This window comes from Poromitra crassiceps (assembly GCF_964638095.1).
Source record: "Poromitra crassiceps genome assembly, chromosome: 9".
In the NCBI taxonomy this organism is placed as follows: Eukaryota; Metazoa; Chordata; class Actinopteri; order Beryciformes; family Melamphaidae; genus Poromitra; species Poromitra crassiceps.
The window spans coordinates 44,933,466-44,950,097 of record NC_139630.1 but is presented as its reverse complement, the minus strand read 5'-3'; the positions used below and the strand labels follow the sequence as shown (position 1 = coordinate 44,950,097).

Genomic DNA, 16,632 nt, shown 5'->3' with positions numbered 1-16,632 from the left:
TACAAAGTGGGTTGATAATCGGTAAAGCCTTTAACTTTCTCATTTGTACTTACCACTTTTGGGTTACATTACATTACATTACATTACATTACGTCATTTGGCAGACGCTTTTATAGCCTGGGTAAACCCAGCCCCCAGTGACCTGCTCTCAGGCTCACCCTGCTTACAGTCACAAGGTGACTGGGAACTGAGAGAGCAGGTCACGTGAGGGCTGGGTTTACCTAGGCTAACGCTTTTATCCAAAGCGACTTACAATAACACATTTTTGTCAGCAATAGAGCAATCAACTATGGAGCACAGTCTATGATAACTACAACTTCTGAAGGAACAGTGGTACAAGTTTAGGTTAGTGGTACAAGTTTAGGTTATTTTTTTTTATTTTTTTTTTAAGAGAGAGAACGAAGTTAGATCAAGAAGGGCCCAGATGGAGCCTGAAAAGGTGTGTCTTTAGTCTTTTCCGAAAGATCGGCAGTGATTCAGCTGTCCTGACCGAAGGTGGAAGCTCTTTTCACCATTGAGGTGCCAGGGACGAGAAGAGTCGAGATCGGGATGAGCGACTTTTGAGCCCCCGTAGCGAAGGAGGGGCGAGGCGACCTGCACTGGCGGAGGAGCGAAGGGAGCGCTGAGAGGTTTGGAACCTGACCATAGATTGCAGGTTCAAGTGCGTTCTGCTCCAGCCTTTGAAGGCAACATCTGCTTGCTGTGACACACTGCAGGACAAGTGTGCACAATCTAGGAGTAGAGGTAATGAGGTGAATATTAGACGTTTGGGCTACAATGCAATTGTTTGGTTCCAGAACACTTGGATGCTGTTTGGGGTCATTTTCTGATGTTTTTTTTCTTCCATTTTTGGAAATGTAAACAAGCAGCCTTGTTTTGTCTGGGCTTTTATCTGTTTGCATCTATTTTGATTGTATTTCTGTTTATGTTCTAGCATAGCTGGGCAGCAGCTCTATAAGTTACTCTGTTGGTTGTTGGTTTGCAGAGTGCAGCTCAAGTGACATCACTGGTGAGCTCACCATCTATACATAAGTGATTTCATCAGTCATTATGACAGACATAGAAATTGTGACATCATCAGTGATGTCATAAATCCTTCCCTGCAGAGGTCGGACCTCGGGCAACTCCATGTCAATTGAGCAATGTCATCAGTGATGTCACTCGAGCAATTGTGATGTCATCAGTGATGTCATAAATCTTTCCGGGTTGAGGCTACATAAGTGGTGAGAGTATAATCCCAGGAAGGGTCAAGTGTGAGTTATGGAGAAAAGGAGAGAAGTTAGAATTGCTCGAAGGGCGCTTTCTTCTAGTAACTCTGACTGCTCCCACAGGGGTCGGTGGTGGAAAAGGGACCTCCAGCCCACAGGCCAGCCTGGGGATTTCTGGGGCACTGAGGGCTTCCAGGAGAGCGGCTCCAAGCGCAGATTCAACCACTACGGAAGGGCCAATCAGAGATGGGATGGGCGGGTCCGTGTTGACAGAGACTGGCGAGGGGGCCGTTGGAGAAGAGACCAACGAGGTGGAGGAAACAGTGGACGAGGGGAAAGCAGATCAGGCTGGTACAAAGTAACCATACCACATGGAAGGAAATGTGACAAGAACTGGTTATTGACAGCTCTCCAGGGCATCTGCTCAGTACCCTACACACCTGAACATTTTCATGTTGACGGTGACCGGGCCCGTTTTTATGTGAATGATGCCATTGCCGCCAATGCTCTGGGCAAATGTTCCCACAAGATCAAATACTTAGACGGTGGTAAGTTGGCAGTACATGTCCACACCACCAGACCTCCGCCCTCCCTCCCACCCGACCTGAAGCCTGAACACCTGCCGCACCTTGAGCGATGCATAGCAACGCGCTTTGACAGCTCCCAACAAGCACTTGACCTGAACAGCATCCACACAGACAAGGACCTGGCATACCAGAACATTGAAGTAATCCTGAATAGCAAGACGAGCATGAAGGCTGTGTTCACGATCATTAAAGATAACATTCAAGAACTGCTGCACTTGAACTTGAGCAACAACTGCATTCACAAATTGGACAAACGTTTGCTCACCAAGACACCCAATCTGAAGACCCTCAACCTGTCCCACAATAAGCTGACGTCAGACCAGGAGCTGGACAAGGTGAAAGGCCTGGATCTGGTGGAGCTGTGGCTGGTCGGGAACCCACTGTGTGACCTGTTCAAGGACCAGGCCTCTTATATCAGCGCTGTGCGGGAGAGGTTTCCCCAGCTTCTCAGACTGGATGGCCTGGATCTCCCCCCAACCATAGGCTTTGACGTGGTCTCAGACTTCTCCCTGAAATCTGGCATGAACCTGGAGTGGTCCCTAAAGTGTCTACAGGACAACGGATGGGATTTCAACAGAGCTGCAGATATGTTTACCAAGTTGAAGGGTGAGATCCCTGATGTTGCATTCACAAAATGAATAAATAAATTATGCCATCTGTTAAATAATATTTGTTTCGGGACTGAGAAATGCAAGTTGACCTAAACCAGAAGCTATGCTTTCTGCTTAAGATCATCACAATCAATCTCAGGCCAGACCTGATCTGAAGCACAGTTCTGTATATTGTGAAACTACCATGGGAAGATGCAGTGGGTAAAGGCTGAAGTACTCTGACATATTGCCAGAGACAGTACAACAGGGCTGGGGAACACAAGTTCACAATCGAGGTCGCCTGCAGAGGCTTTGTAGCCACACCAACCACCAGGCTGCTGTCTCGTGAAGGAGAAAAGGGTCATAAGCATCACTGGAAGAGAGTGTGGGTATCAACATCCTGCAAGCAGATCTAGATCTAAAGGAACATCTGGGAACACTTCACAAAGGAAAAGAGCCGGTCACTCAAAATTCCACAGAGGGATCTTGAAGACCACCTGAAATCAACAAACACAGATGCCCAAAGACATGAAGATACCTCCAGACATGCACTCATTCCTCAACCAGAGCATCAGTTTGATGAGAGTTTGGCGAGATCGAGGAAGCTGAGGCAGTGGCTTATGGCCTGGGGGTAGAAGCTGTCTTTGAACCTTGACGTCATTTCAGACTCCTGTACTGTATGCCAATCAGCAGGAGAGTGAAGAGGTGGTGCTGGGGTGAAACTATTTCCAAGATCTATTTCAAAGATGTTTCCAAGATTTCCAAGAAAATGTCCATGCCATCATGGCATTATTTGGCACTAAGAATAATGGCAGGGTGTACCATCTCCCGTTTAGCCTTCACCATGGCAATGGAATTGATCATCTGCGCCTGCAGATGGGTTGTAGGAAAGGAACGCCTACAAGTACCTACATGCACGACATGGACACCCTGACCAAAACCATCGCATGCACTGAGACTGCTGGAAAAACTGGACTCCAATGTAATGTGGGCAGGTATGAAGCTCAAACCCAAAAATCCAGAAGTATATCCATCAGCAAAGGGAAACACGGATCACAGATTCCACATCAATGGAACACCCATCCAAATGGTGTCACAGCTACCAGTCAAGAGCTTGGTGCAGTGGAATAATGCATGCCTCAATGATTCATATCAGAGTGATCAACTGCGTGAAGAAACCATAAAGTGGGATTTCAACAGAGCTGCAGATATGCTCACCATGTTGAAGGGCGAGATCCCTGATATTGCATTCACAAAATGAATAAAAAAATATGCCTTGAAATAATATTCGTTTTGGTCCTGGAAAATGCAGGTTGACCTAGACCAGGAGCCAACTTGCAAATGGATTCACGTAACACCACAAAACGGACGAACTGATTAACTTTCCACACCTACTAGACAAAAGGGGGCGTGGTAATGGCTGTGGCCAATCACAAAAAGGTGCCCAACTTCCAAACAGATTCACATAACATCACAAAACTTTGTAGAACCAGCTGGCACGTGACCGAACTTCAACGTTGAAACATTTAACACAGAATAGTGAAAACTACAGCCAACGTTACATGACTAACGTTGAAACTGAAAATTATACGGTTTCAATGTTAATGTGGTACTTAGGAATCAATGTTGACATTTTAACAAGACTACAATTTTCATGCACTACACCATCTCAATTCTAGGGTGGAGACTGAAGGCGATGAACCAAGCTTTGCACGCTCAATTCTAGAATAAAGCGCTCTTTGGCCGTTTCTAACTTTTCCTCTAAAAATCATCCTCTTCATCCTAATCCCCATCGCTGATGATCTCTATGATGTCAATTGTGATGTCATCAGTCATGTTATGTCGTTGTTACCCAAGGCATTGTGACATCCCTGATCATTTTAGAACAGGCATTTCTAACTTTTCCCCTTTACTCAGCCTTGACCCTTCCCCCTGATCCCCATCACTGATGATGTCACAATGTCTATAACCCTCAATTGTGATTCATCAGTGATGTCACTCAAGCCATCAGTGATCTCACAATGTCTATGACCCCAATTGTGATGTCAGCAGTGATGATATATCACACATTGTCTTTACCCGAGCCATTGTGACCATTGTGACTTTGATGTCACAATGTCTATTACCTCATTATCATACTGTCTATGACATCATCAGTGCTTTATTACATCACTGGTGATGCAACTGTGGCCCTGAATCATCACTAAATATATATTTAACACCCACAGTAATAATAATAATAATAATGATTGGATTTATATAGCGCCTTTCCAAGTGCTCAAAGCGCTTCACAGAATCATTATTCGTTCACACCATTCGTACCGGTGGTTCGAAAGCGTGGCAGCCACACATCGGCGCTCAACGGCCCCTCCGACCACCATCATTCATGTCTACATTCATACCAATCATACGAGGCAAGGAGGGTTAAGTGTCTTGCCCAAGGACACAACGACAGCAGCTGGGAGGGAGCGGGGATCGAGCCGCCAACCCTTGCGTCATTGGCCGACCCGCTCTCACTGATAACATAGCCTAATCACCGATGACATCACTTAGGCTACTGAGTTCCACGTTGATGTATGGGAAGAGGCTCTGTCCACACTGTTTGACAGGTGATGTGAGGTCATAAATTACCGATGATATATGACATCATCACTGGTGACCTGGCCACCAGGCTTACATAATCAGTGATTTATGACCACATCAGTGATGTCATAGCAGTGTGAGCAGTGATTGATCTATGAAAGATGATGTCATAGCGTGAGCTGTGTTTGGTCTATGTTGGGAAACCATTGTGTTACTGTTAAAGAGACACTCCGCCCATTTTCAACCAGCTTTGTATCATTAGAACATCAGTAGTATATCAGAAAACTGTAAACGGTTTTGAAGTCTGTCATTTAATTTGACAGTTATTGAGTGTTAAAGTGTGGACCAGTGACATCACTGGTCCACACTAACTCAAATTAATAACTCATTAACTCAAATCAACTCTCAATAACTGTCAAACTAGATGAATGATGAATAGTTTGACAGTTATTGAGAGTTGATTTGAGTTAATGAGTTATTAATTTGAGTTAGTGTGGACCAGTGATGTCACTGGTCCACACTTTAACACTCAATAACTGTCAAATTAAATGACAGACTTCAAAACAGTTTACAGTTTTCTGATATACTACTGATGTTCTAATGATACAAAGCTGGTTGAAAATGGGCGGAGTGTTCCTTTAAGTATCATCTGGGGTCAAATGTATTGTGTTTGTATTGTGTATTTTTCAATTTCCAAATCAAATCAAGACAAGGGGGCACTGAGGCAAAAATTGCACTTTCCAGTATAGGCTGTTGTCTTGGGCCTAGGCTACTGTCTCGTGATTTGCTGCAGAGAAGTGTGCAGTTCAACTTTATAGTGAGTAAATGTCCAAATATGTAGAATTGTATAAGTTATGCTGTGTGCTAATGTTGTGCAAATACCGAGGCACTTACTAAGTACGAAGTTCATAATGTAGCTTTTGTCCATCACAATCACATCTTTAGGGCAGAACAAAAACACTCAGCAACAACACATGCTTGCACTTGCTTATTCTGTTATTCTGTTTACTGTAGTGTCTAGTATGCTAAGTGGCTCTGACGTCACTGGCCTCGCACTGTCGTGTGTCTGCGTCTGGAAGTTGTCGCCATCATCTCTGGCTAATGTTAAGTTAGTCAATATTAGCCTTCATGGAAACCTTAATTGTCCTTATCTTAGTTATTTGATTCGAGTTTCTATTAAATTGTATGTTAGTATATCAGTATACTTGCGTTCAAGACCAGACAGACGTATTGACTAGCATTAGTTAGCTCTTGAGAAGCAGCAAGGGCTGCTAAAATTGTGGTTAGCTAACAGTAACAGTGAAGCGGCTAGTTAGCTGGCAAGCAGGATATCGACTAGATAGCGAACATCAAATGTGATAGGTGAACAAAGCAACGATAGTTGTCTGGAGTGAAGTTGGTAAAGTTAAGCTAAGGAGTTAGCAACGTCATAAAGCTAGTTACAACAGCGTTGCTCAAACGAAGGAAGACTCACAAGTTAGCTAACGCTAGCTAGCTAACGTAAATAACCAACAAGGAGTGTTTGCAACGGTGAGAGTCTGCTGTTAAACTGGAGCTGGCATTGTCACTTACAGTATACAGACTCAACCACGTACGTATAACCTTAAGTGTTCTCTGTGATTGAATTCGTGAGATGATGTCTGGTGGTGATGTGGCCTTTCCTGTTCAGTGCTAACTTGCTAACGTTTACTTTGCATCGTTTCACACGGCCAGTCTTCTGCCGAGAGCTGCAAGCCGACTTCAGATGCCAGGGACATAACGTTCACGTTTTCAAGCTGGTTTAAAACGTTCGATTTAATTGCAAAGTTTCAGTCTTGCGTCCTCAACCGTTAACAAGCGAACTTAATACTGAACATTAGTATTTGGATTTTGACCATGGCATTTATGTGTATTACACAGCAGGCTGCTTGGCCTGACGACAAAACAGATGTCTGAGGGAGAGAGCAAGCAGGGCCTGGACTCTGTCCTGGAGATGAAGTCCGACTCTGTGGCTGCTGCATCCACGGGCCAAGGTGTGACATCTGTCTCCCCACCTGTGTCCATGGTGACCCAGCCTCCCCCTACAGCTGCCACAGAGGATGAGGAAGAGGAGAGCGAGGACGAGTCAGAGATTCTGGAGGAAAGCCCATGTGGACGCTGGCAGAAACGCAGAGAAGAGGTACGAGATGGACATATCTGCAGAGGTGTCAGTTTTACCTTCATCAAGTATAGCTAACACCTGATGTATTATTTTGTTTCCTTTAGGTGAATCAGCGCAATGTTCCTGGGATTGATAGTGCTTACTTGGCCATGGACACCGAGGAGGGAGTTGAAGTCGTTTGGAATGAGGTCATGTTCTCCGAAAGGAAGAACTTCAAACTGCAGGAGGTAGGTCCGCTGCCAGGGTGTAAGATATAGATGTTTGTAGGTCTATACTATACAGTATTTGCATATCGGAAAACTGAACATTTATGACAATGATGGTGGCAACAACCATGATGAAGATGTTGACTTATGGAGTCACCAAAAGGACAATGGTCACTTCCTTCAAAGAATATCGTGACTTGACAAAGTTTAATTTTAAAGGACCAGTTTGTAGGATTTAGCGGTGAGTTTACAGATTGCAACCAACTGTGAACCCGACTGAATATGTAGGATTGTGCTCCGAAATTTGTGAAAAACATGAAAGGTCCTGTCTAGAGCCAGTGTTTGGTTTGTTCTGGGATACTGAAGAGAAACATGTAGATGCAACATGGCGGGCTCCATGGAAGGGGACCTGCTGCTCCCTGTAGATAATGATATAAAGGGCTCATTCTAAGGTAAGAAAAAGACAATTATGGACTAATTGAAACAACATACTTTGATAATTATGACTATTTCATTTCTGCCAAGTCCGTTCACTAGATGCCACTAAATTCTACGGACTGCTTTTTTACGTGTTAGTGCTGCATTATTGACTGTGATCTCAGTAACTCCATGCAGAGACCTACTTGCACTTGTTTCCCCTTTGTCTTTAAGCTCCGCAAGCAGTCAGACTTGTTACTGCCAGCACCATGGCGAAGTACACACAGTACCCGGGAAGTTGTGAAAACAATTTTCAGAAACGGGGGAAAGTTAGCAGACACAGAGTGATTGTTACTTAAGCATTTGCTACTAGCGAACACTCTTATCCACGGAGTTTCAATGACAGTTAGGGATTCAGTATCTTGCTGAAGGACACTTTAACAGGACATTGTGGTCATTGATGGATATTCACATGGGCTGCTGTAGGGATTTGTGACCTTTCAGTTATGTGATGGCCTCTTTAACTGGGCCACTCTGCCATGCCATCATTGTGCCTCACTCATATTCTCTATTTATGGACTGTCAATGGTTGTGCTCCGTTCTGTCAATGTAAATCACTTAAGTGGTTTCCATTCTCTGGCTCGACCCCTTTTCCACCCACCTAATTCCAGTGCCGCTTCTGGGCCAGTGTCTAATCTGGAACCAGTTCTTTGCATTTCGACAGCCAAAGAAATGACTCTCGGCCAGGAAAACTGGTTCCAGAGTGGTCCCACTTCTTTGCTGGACTAGAAGAAAGAATGCCAGGGGCTGGGGGTGGGATTATCATGACCAAACAATGAATCCACACAAATATATATATATTCTTATATTCTTTTTTACAATCTACCTTATAGTTACCTATAACTCAGAAGCTGATGTAGCACTTATTGCACTAAATGTACTCATATATACTGTGTATCTGCCACAGTGTAAAATGTGTGGCATTATGTTTCAGTGATTATTCAATGCATACCCGTCACCGCTGCCGCCTGCTTTCTCTTTCTCACAGGAAAAGGTCAAAGCCGTTTTTGACAATTTGATCCAGCTGGAGCATTTGAACATTGTGAAGTTTCACAAGTACTGGGCCGATGTCAAGGAGAACAGAGCGAGGGTAAGTACTGGGCCGATGTCAAGAAGAACAGAGCAAGGGTAGGAGAGCATCTCACAGCTGTGTGAAGGCTATTGTGCTGATCTTTTGGGCCCATTATTCTTGTGTCTGCAGGTAATTTTCATCACTGAATACATGTCGTCAGGAAGTCTGAAACAGTTTTTGAAAAAGACCAAGAAAAACCACAAGACCATGAATGAGAAGGTATGTTGGGTGAACTGCTGTTTTTGGCTACTCTGTGGCACCTGTTGTTCCTTCAAGCTCCACTTGTATGTTTGTGGACCATTCCCTATTCTTCATTGTTGTGGGAATCCTAATCTCAGTATTTCCGCTTGGCAAGCTTCAACTCGCCAACAGTGTTCCAAATGCAGTTAGTTGGAAATTAAACCGTTTGAGAGGACTCTGATTTCATTTTCTTTCAGGCCTGGAAGCGCTGGTGTACACAAATACTGTCTGCTCTCAGGTCGGTATAAAAAACAAGATACATGAATTATGCCATGTTAAATTGAAATGATCCCACAATCAAAATACAAAATGTGTCTGGGAAAAAACAAAATTTCCCGCCCTGTTCTGGGAACATTTTCTTGTTTGTTTTTAAACCCCGCTCACCATCATTTGTTTCCAGCTATCTGCACTTGTGTGAATCTCCCATCATCCACGGCAACCTGACCTGTGACACCATCTTCATCCAGCACAACGGCCTCATCAAGATCGGCTCAGGTGGGCGGGGCCTCACACATCATTTCCATTCAAAGAGATATTTCACCAGCAGAAGGTCAAATGATCCCGGTCCTTTCTGTGTGGGTTCATTTAGTCATCCAGGTAGTAAGATGTCCAAAAAAACAACATCAAATTGGGACAGTGTAAGGCTATAGTGTTACATCCCCCGTCGACCGAATGTTATTGTCTTTTGTGTTACCGGATGCCTTTTTACTGTTACATTTGGCTTTATTGGTTTTGTTTGTGCTCTTTTCACTGTGATTTTATTTTACACTGTGCAGCACTTTGGAAATGTGCTCTCTATGTATTGTAATGGCATCATTATTAAGGCGCAGTGCTGAAACTATTAGTTGATAGAAATGTAATCTATTATCATTTTGATAATTGATTTATCATTGTCATTTATCAAGTACAAAATCCAAAACCTTTGTTAGTTATAGCTTCAAAATTCTAAGATCTGTTTTTTCCGTTTTCTTTTATCGGCGTTTCATATCATTATACAATTAATAGTTTGGCTGCTGGTCAAGTAATTTTCAGACTTCACTTTAGGTAACCCGAGATAGGCATTTGTCATAATTTTTTACGTTTTATTGACTAGATGATTAATTGGAAAAGATAATTGATACATTAATTGATAGTGTTAGTTGCAACCCTAATAATGACTTGTCTACTATTTCAGTGGCTCCAGACACCATTAACAACCACGTCAAAACCTGTCGGGAGGAGAAGAAGAGCTTACATTTCTTTGCTCCAGAGTATGGAGGTCAGATCTCCACTTGTTCATTACTTATCAGATACTGTTTAACCATACAGCAATGCTTTTGTGATATTAATCATGATGTCTGCTTAAAGCTGTTGCAGATGTTACCACAGCGGTGGATATCTATTCCTTTGGAATGTGTGCCTTAGAGGTGAGGGGATACCTTGTTCACTCACAAGATAGTCACACACTACTGACAAGCATCATCACATTCCCACGTTAGTTTATTCACAAAACATCATCTGTTAGTTTGCTCCCCACAGCAGTCGCACAACTATAGCAGTCACAAAATGATTACTGCCAATTCGATTATGCTACCTCTGTCTTTTGCAAGAAAGGCAATGTTGAAATATATATTTTTATGCTCTAGCATCAATAAAATAGCATCTAGGTGTACAGAAACATGGCAGTGTGAAAATTGAGTTTCATTGTGTGTGCTCTCATTTATGAATTGAGTCTAATCGCCACACTTCCATGTCCTATTGGACATGCTATTTGCACATGTATGTATAAAACGTCGAATTTGGAATGTCTGAACACGTCTAACGTATGCACATGACATGTGCACCTATGTGCAATGAATATGCCACTGTCGTATAAGCCACCGACTTGTCTTATTGCTTATAAGATGCCTATTTCTTATTGCCTTATTGCTGTCTTATTGCTTATTGATGCCTATTTCTTATTGCCTATTACTTATTGCTGTTGCCTATTTGTACTATGTCGTAAACGGAGTCCACTGCACAAGAATTTCACACGTGGTACTTGTACCATGGAGTGACAATAAAAATCTTGAATCTTGAATCTTGAATCTTGAATCCTCAGATGGCTGTCTTGGAAATCCAGAGTAATGGAGATTCATCTTACGTGTCCCAAGAAGCCATAAACAGTGCCATTCAGTCCCTAGAGGACCCACTACAGCGGGTGAGGGAGGGGGGGAGGACCCACTACAGCGTGTGAGGGAGGGGGGGAGGACCCACTACTACAGCGGGTGAGGGAGGGGGGGGGACCCACTACTACAGCGGGTGAGGGAGGGGGGGAGGACCCACTACTACAGCGAGTGAGGGAGGGAGGGGGGGAGGACCCACTACAGCGGTTGAGGGAGGGGGGGAGGACCCACTACTACAGCGGGTGAGGGAGGGGGGGAGGACCCACTACTACAGCGGGGGAGGACCCACTACAGCGGGTGAGATAGGGGGGGAGGACCCACTACTACAGCGGGTGAGGGAGGGGGGGAGGACCCACTACTACAGCGAGGGGGGAGGACCCACTACAGCGGTTGAGGGAGGGGGGGAGGACCCACTACTACAGCGCGTGAGGGAGGGGGGGGACCCACTACTACAGTGGGTGAGGGAGGGGGGGGGGGGACCCACTACTACAGTGGGTGAGGGAGGGGGGGAGGACCCACTACAGCAGGGGAGGGAGTGGGGGAGGACCCACTACAGTGGGTGAGAGAGGGGGGGAGGACCCACTACAGCAGGGGAGGGAGGGGGGCCCAAGCATTCTAGTCCACGTCACGGTGGGAGAGCTCCACATCTTAAAGTGTTTTTGCCCTCTCAGGAGTTCATCCAGAAGTGTCTGGAGGTCGACCCCAGTAAGCGACCCACAGCCAAGGAGCTGTTGTTTCACCAGGCCTTGTTTGAGGTGCCCTTACTCAAGCTACAGGCTGCGCACTGCATCGTCAGCCACCAGCGTGAGTGAAAACACACACACACACACACACACACACACACACACACACACACAATCCTTTTTGTTGCATCTGCTGAAGTAAATGAGAATAGGCAGAAATGGCTGTGTGGTGTAGATGGATGCCCTTATCTGATTGCAGTGTTCTCCTGCTCTCTGTAGATATGATTCCAGAAAATGCTTTAGAGGAGATGACGAAGAACATGGACCCTAACTTGGTGATTGTTGAGGTCAAGGATGGAATACAGATGAAGTAAGTCTGATTATCGTACATCAAAACTCTGAATGTTGGAGACTGGCAGATGAAAACACTGGGGAAGGAAAGCAACACTTTGTAGAAATGTTCTGGTGGTTTACAGTCTTCTCCTTGATATATCACTACAGTAATATTTACATTTACTTTTTAGGCTGAGTGAGACTGAGTGAATATTCAATATTAATCCCAATCTATACTTTTATTCAGGCTCTCCCAGTTTCCTGCCCTTGAGCTGGACAAGTTCCTGGAAGATGTGAGGTAAGATTGGACGGCACGGCACGGTGGCTCTGCTGCATCACAGCAAAATGGTCCAGGGTTCAAACCCCAGTCTGTCCCAGGTCCCTTCTGTGTGGAATTTGCATGTTCTTCCCCATTTGCATGTTCTTTGTGTGTTTGTTTCCTCCCACCATCAAATACATGTATGTTAGGCTTAATACTCCTAACACCCTAATAACATCTAGGCTTGTGGACCCCAGGAAGAATAGCTGCTGCAGTGCTGTAGCTAATAATGATCTTAATAAACTTAAACTTAAGATCTGCACCTGATGCAGCCCTCTACCATTTCTGGTACCACTGCACACCAAAATAACTTGCAGTGGCCCAGTTGGGACTAAACTAGGGTAAAGTCCTGTAATGTGTCCTAAGTTGACTGTCTCTGGATTTTCAGGAATGGAATCTACCCTCTGACTGCGTTTGGGATGCCCTGTCCACAACAACCCCAGCAGGAGGCAGTCAAGTCGCCCATAGTGCCACCCTCAATCAAAACCCCAACTCCTGAACCTGCCGAGCTTGAGACCAGGAAGGTAAGAACTAACTACAAGATAGGATGGGATAGAAACCAGACCTCAGGCAAATACTGGTATGGTTGTTTTTAGCATACCGGTATGCTGGTTAGAATATCAGTAGGATTGAAGCTAAATGTCACTTTAGGTTACTTTTCTGCAAATGTACCGTTTATAACTGAATTGTCCTGATGTGTTAAATCCCACACAAAAAAATAACTATCTCACTACTCTGTGCACGGTGCACAATTGCTCAACAACGCATGCTCAGAATTGGCGCATGGCGCTAGAAATGAGCGTGCGATATTTCTAGTAATAATAATTATAGTGTAAATAATACTAATCAACTAATGCAACTTTTGGATGAGAGCAAACCAGGGAAAATAGCTTAAACTATGTAGAATCCCAAAGGGAAATGTAGAGGCACATACTGTAATTTATTTTGTTTTACCAGTGATATCTCCTCCTTTTGAGCCTGTCTCTGCGACTGCCAAGATGAATCATGCAGGCCCTGAGTAGATCAGATGTGCCCAAATCTATTTCAATCTATTTTGCCCTCATCTGGATGCTGGAAAGGATGCACACAAAGACACAATCGAAGGGAGAAACAGAATACAAGAAAGGGATGGAAGGGACACCACGCATGTTTTATGCAAGCTGATTTCTGTGCTTGAATCATTCTAAGAATGAGAAACGTGCCTCTGTCTCCCTCTTGTGTACGCCTTAAGAAAAACAGTCGTAGTCCTGTAGGATAAAGCACCAAAAGAACATGATCTGGTGTGCAGATGTCTTTTGATTTGTTCAGTTGTGTGCCTGGTGTTTGGATGTGCATTCACTCTCTCTTTTGAATAACAGGGAATTTATAAGAATAAGCATGCACTAACCCTACGCCTTCGATAACTCCTCAGGTCCTTCAGATGCAGTGCAATATCGAGCCTGTTGATGAGGGGGCCAAGCATCATGTAAGTCAAGTCTGCCAAAGTATCATGAGTCTTGACATCATCTTTGTCCTTTTACGAATAATTTATGTTAAAGTGTGAGTTGTTCTACCAGACTTCTGAAATGACGTATTCTATTGTCGTTTCAGCTTACATTGCTGTTGAAACTTGAGGATAAGTTGAACAGGCACTTGAGTTGTGATCTGTTACCAAGTGAGTATCCCATTTCTTTTTAATAGATGGTAGCAGTTATTTAACGGTTAGTTTATGTGTATTTAGATCAGTTAAAGGGATACGCCAACATTTTGAGAGTTTAGGCCTACTACGTACATGGCTTTATTTTTTAATCTGCGTGCAGATTGAAAATAAAGCCGGGGTTCGAACCCTGGGCGTTTTTGCCAGGATGCAGCAGCGCTAACCACTGAGCCAGCCAATTTTACCTCACATCTTCCAGGAACTTGTCCAGCTCAAGGGCAGGAAACTGGGAAAAAATATCCCTTAATGTGCTAGTACCCAGCTTTGGCGCTGTATGTTTTAACGATCACCTCTATAGGTCTCTAATTAGTATTCTGATTGCCTCCCATTTCTGTGCAGATGAGAATGTCCAGGAGCTGGCTGTGGAGCTCGTCCAGCTGGGATTCATAAGTGAGGTGAGTGGAATTCAACCACATTCCCCTTTTCCTGCTACTAGAAATATTGCGTGCTTCGCGCGCTCATTCCTAGCGTGCCTCGCGAGCCTCGCTCGTGGTTCAACCACAACATCTGTTTAAAGGCTAAAGCAGAGCCAAACCCGTGTCTCTGTTTCAGGGCGATCAGCCACGTCTCGCGTGCGTTCTGGAAGAGGCCTTCTCAAAGTTCTACAGCCGGAACGGTTCCCTGAACCCGGTGACTGTGTCCTCATAGCGCAGGAGTCATCAAGCATTCCTCCAGCCCCTCATCCTGTCGCACAGGACTTGCTTTCGCTCCACCTTCAAGTTGCGGAGAAGAAGCCTCGGTCTGATGTCAGATCCTGCACACACAGTACATCCTCTTTTAAGAGGAAAACAACCTAGTTGCAACTTCAAGGAAAATACTAATGTTTCCACTTTTTGGCTTATTTCTTTCAGTTCCAAAATGAATGGAGAAATTGTAGAAGTGAGCAAATAAAACTGGATAACGGCCAGATTTTCTTTTAAGTCAGTATACAAACTATTTTAAACATTTTTACTTAAAACTGTTAAATAGTTGTCTATATGAGAACAAATGTTTTGTTGCGGCGGCGGCATACTGAAGTGTTTGTTCTGGTGTTGTATGGTTAAGTCTGGTTGTTGTTGGTCCTTTTATTTCACTCTCTTTTGCAGTGAGTGAGGCATCTTCCTACCTTGTGTCCGTTGTCGCAGCCTCTTGAACACATCAAGCTAGTAATGCAACTGATGCAGTGTCACTTTTATTTCCAACTTCTGTCAATCTCAAAATTCTGTACTTATGTCCTTACGATAAAGACAGTAGCGACACAATCTGGAGAGCAAACAAAAGCTAGTTAAAATATTGAAAATAATTATTTATTTGTGAGTCTTTCTTGAGTGTGTACTGTTTCACTTCCAGCACTAAGACAGGCGGTTGTTTGAATGTATGTTTTACTTGCTCCGTTTCTTTAAGTTGTGCTTTTATTTTCTATGAAAAGGGGTTTTGTCACTTGACTGGTCCATCTCCTACTGTAGCTTCTGTTTTAGGAGTAGCTCGTAGCAGCCATCTAGGTCAATGCAAAGTGATCTTTGGGTGCCATGTCACATAGGAGTTTCCATTTAAAAGATGCCTTGGCCTATAAACAAATGGCTCAATTGAAGTTTGTCAACAAGTATGGTGAATGCATGTGTGATCTATTATCTACGTTAAATTAATCTAGGCTGGAAATAGATTCTGAATTTGGTTCAGCTTAATTTCAACACTGGTGAAAATACATTCAAATAATTAACATGCCTCCTGAGAAGGGAAATTGGATTTGTCAGCCCATCAACATTTGAATTAAAAAAAGTGTTTGTCATTGGTTCCCTTTGTGGCTGAAGTACTCTGCTCGACACCAGAGGTAGAGCTTGTGCCAGCCACTAAAATCATATGATCTGAACAGTCGGCCCTTATTTGTTAACTCTCAAGAGTTCTCTCTGCTAGTTTGCACTTCTGTACATTTGTATCATTTAATTCCTCTTGGAAATGTTCTGTTGCCTCTGACTTGGCAAGACCAATGACGGAGAAACTTTGATGATTGGGAAATGGTCTCCTTTAAAAAAATCTTCGGTTTTTGTCCATTTTATGCTGTTTTTTTTTTTATAACTGGGTCTGTGGAAAATGCAAGATGTGTGTGACTGCGTAGCATGCTTGGAACAATCTTGTACACTGTATGCTGGACACTATTTCTGCAACGCATTGACCCTTTTTCACTTCCTCAAATAAAAATGTCCACGATCAGCGCTTATGTCTCTTGTTTGGTTTCATCTGTTGTTTGACCACAAAGACGTGACTGATATTAGTGAGCTACATACAATTAAGAAGTTGTGATTGGCCCTGTGTTGAATTTCAAGTGATTAGTAGTTCAGTAGAGTACACACACAAAGCAGGATTCAGGTGTCATT

At 43.8% G+C, this 16,632-nt stretch overlaps 1 protein-coding gene across 5 annotated transcripts; it reads left to right on the top strand.

The window, feature by feature from the left end:
- The first annotated feature begins 6,052 nt into the window (after positions 1 to 6,052).
- Positions 6,053 to 16,323, top strand: nrbp1 (nuclear receptor binding protein 1). 5 transcript variants are annotated; one of them, XM_083642533.1, is made up of 19 exons: positions 6,518 to 6,559; positions 6,682 to 6,755; positions 6,868 to 7,126; positions 7,213 to 7,335; positions 8,780 to 8,881; positions 8,993 to 9,082; positions 9,301 to 9,341; positions 9,504 to 9,598; positions 10,278 to 10,361; positions 10,451 to 10,509; positions 11,184 to 11,282; positions 11,919 to 12,051; positions 12,210 to 12,300; positions 12,511 to 12,561; positions 12,971 to 13,106; positions 13,994 to 14,047; positions 14,173 to 14,236; positions 14,618 to 14,673; positions 14,831 to 16,323. In XM_083642533.1, exons 3-19 carry the CDS (start codon positions 6,896 to 6,898, stop codon positions 14,924 to 14,926), a joined length of 1,605 nt encoding a protein of 534 aa, XP_083498659.1. In that variant the 5' UTR covers positions 6,518 to 6,559; positions 6,682 to 6,755; positions 6,868 to 6,895; the 3' UTR covers positions 14,927 to 16,323. The 5 variants fall into 5 exon arrangements, with proteins under 5 accessions (XP_083498656.1, XP_083498657.1, XP_083498658.1 ...); XM_083642530.1 differs by lacking the exons at positions 6,518 to 6,559; positions 6,682 to 6,755 and adding an exon at positions 6,053 to 6,076; XM_083642531.1 differs by lacking the exon at positions 6,682 to 6,755 and having other exon boundaries at positions 6,062 to 6,559; positions 6,871 to 7,126.
- The last annotated feature ends 309 nt before the right edge of the window (positions 16,324 to 16,632 follow it).